A 2927-nucleotide genomic window follows, 5' to 3' on the forward strand; every position below is an offset into this window, starting at 1 on the left:
GCAGTAAATCCCTCCCCATCGGTGTCTCCAGTGTAATCGGGGCAGCTGATCCCGTCTACTCTATTTTGTTAGTTCTCCATTGTGATCCATTCTCTTTGGAAATAGTCCATTCCTAGCCTTGTCAACAGTGAGTGACAAGTTGTCATTGCACTCGTATACACATCGACATCGTTAATAAGTTTTGGACTGGGAAGGGGGCAAATTATGGATAAATTCAAATTGACTAGTGTTGATAAAATTATTAGTTTAGTTTAAGAGTACAGAAATATCCTGCTTCTTCTCATCCCCCTATCTTTTAATCCTCTTCCTTAATGAGTTTTATCTATAAAAGTAAAATAAAAGAAATATTCAACTTCTATTGCATGTGAAAGGGGTTAGATCAATCACATTCAAGACCTTTCACACTGATTTTCATTTTTATTAAGTGGACAACTTGATGGTGTTATGGTGAAGTTTGATAGAAAAATTTGTAAAGATGATTAGAGTTCTCCTTCCCCCCTTTAGCCTTAAAATGCCTTTGGGGTCAAAATAATGAATTTGTATTTAATTTGGTGGCCGTTTTGCTAATATTACAGTGCTCAGCTATTTTTTTAGGCTGTTGACTAATGAACTATATTCAAATAGTCTATAGTTCCTTGCTAACTTAGTTTAGGTTATTCATGGATTTGATCCTTATCTTTCTTATGATGTACCTTACCTAACGGATATTTTAATTACCTTATTTGTTTTAATGAAATAATGTCATAAGATCTTTGGCAGCAAGATATCTTCTGCCATCCTTGTTACTTAACTCCACAAGTTTTGTATTTTTTATACATTTATGTATAGTAAATGAACTTCCAAAGACTAAGCTCTTCATTTTGTTTATTCATTTGACTAAGTGAGATATATATTTCATAATGACCAAGTCTAGAGACAAGATATTTCAAAAGAGGCTGCTTACCCTAGTTATATTTCTTTAATGGCTGTAAAGTCTTCCCCTTCTCTTCCGAAATTCAACTCGCAAACGGACCTGAAATATATAGCAAATCCAATTGCATTTTCTGACGATGTTACTTTATTTGATTCCAGGTTGGTGCATTAGGGGCTTTCTTCATTTCAAAATGGGCTTGGGCAAGGTGGAATGAGAGGAAGGGTCAAGGGAGGTCTCCCAATGATGGAGAAGGAAGGCCTTCTGATGATGCTCCTCAATCTTCGGACAATGAATAGGAATTTCATAGGTGTATGCAATACTCCCTCAATGTTGTTACATTCTAAGCATGGATATTTGTTTGATTTGCCAAGAGCAGCCAAATGTTGTAGCAGATGCTCTCTGTTATATATTACCTGAAGTTGGTATATAATGATGGCTTTATTTTTATAAATTGATTAGCATTAACTACATTTTGGTGTTTGTGCATTGATAAGTCATAAATTCATAGTTACAGTTTTAGAATTGAAAATTTGGTGAGGTGGGAAAATGTGTTTGTAGTTTTGGAATTAAAAGTTACTGTGAGGGATGAGGAAGCTTGCCAACTCACCTGACTAAACCATCCATCCAATAAAACTAAGCTTTAGTCTCATTAGATGGGATGTACTACATCGGTCGAAGACGTTATAACGATTTATCATGAGTCATGTCTATTGACAAAACATTGATTTCTAATTCTTTTTATTGTTTCTCCTTTGGCCCTTTCATTACTTAATCAAACTGGATTGAGGGAGACAAGTGTGTCATGTTTTGTTTGCTATGTGTCTGCACTAGTGCTTGGCTTCATGCAGGTAGGTAGGGTTGTGTACATTGACACTGAATTAAGTTTGTAAGGAAAAAGGTGTTGCTTGCTGTCATGAGCAAGGTTCAGCCTAAGTTGATGTTGCTAGTTGTGGAACAAGGCATTTGGGCCACCAGGATGCAATCCAAAACCTTTTCTTTAATAAACTAAGAGAAAGACCACATAAATGGTTGTTACTTGTTAGTTGTTACATGATGTGGTAATTACATCGTTGGCATAACTATTGTCCCATGATTTATGTCACTTCATTGTCAACTGTTGAGTGAAGAAAATGTATATAAGCTAAAAATTTATTTACTAAACATTTTTCTAACCGATTAGAGTTGATGACAAATGAAGTGACAAAAATGGTAGGACAATATAAGTACTCCTATTTTATCAGGAAGGGTGGCATGAGAAGCTCGTGCATCTCACTATTTTCGAGTAGAAAAATGATATATTTTCTTACTAAATCCTTCTGGCCATAAGAAAATAAAATATGTCACAAAATGATACTTTATTTATTAATGATTGGTTTATAAGTGTCACATGTCACATTCTTATATGTATGATAATTTAATAAGAGGATATAAAGTTACTCTTTTTTACAATGTTCCAATACACTAACCAAGTGGTAGACAAACACAAATGTCATATTTCCTAATAATGAGTTGGGAGTACATGTGTTATTCTATACTTTGTGTCATTTCATGTGTCATGTATTTGTAATTGGTCAGAAAAATACTTAATAATTAAATTTTAACTTAAATATATTTTTTCTAACCAATTATAAGTCTATAACATATAGAGTGACACAAAGTGTGTGACAACAAATATGTACCTCTCATATCCTCCGAGGCTCCTACACCCCTTTGCTTTATATGTGGCTACTACTATATTTTTTAAATATTCATTAATGTTAATCATTTGTTTTTTTTATCAAATTTTCATACTTACTCCTTCTATTCACTTAATAGCATACCAAACGTCTCCTAAAGATGTGCACGATATCAAAGGTATTGAGTTGTGGGTAAGTGTCACATTTGATACAATTTCTGTCTCATAAAAACATTATTGTACATATATTTCTCATTCTTTCAATATATTTAAAATTGCTTTCTTCATGTATCAAAAAATTGAAGGTGATGAACCATTAAAATATTGAAAGGATGAGAA

General features: G+C 33.3%; 1 protein-coding gene across 1 annotated transcript in view; it reads left to right on the forward strand.

The window, feature by feature from the left end:
- LOC109346073 overlaps positions 1-1383 on the forward strand; it is a 3469-nt gene extending 2086 nt beyond the window's left edge. Inside the window, exon 2 of the mRNA XM_019585439.1 lies at positions 1072-1383. Within this exon, the coding sequence (XP_019440984.1) occupies positions 1072-1209 (138 nt within the window). The 3' untranslated portion in view covers positions 1210-1383. The remainder of the gene's footprint in view (positions 1-1071) is intronic.

This window comes from Lupinus angustifolius, chromosome LG04 (genome assembly GCF_001865875.1).
Source record: "Lupinus angustifolius cultivar Tanjil chromosome LG04, LupAngTanjil_v1.0, whole genome shotgun sequence".
In the NCBI taxonomy this organism is placed as follows: domain Eukaryota; kingdom Viridiplantae; phylum Streptophyta; class Magnoliopsida; order Fabales; family Fabaceae; genus Lupinus; species Lupinus angustifolius.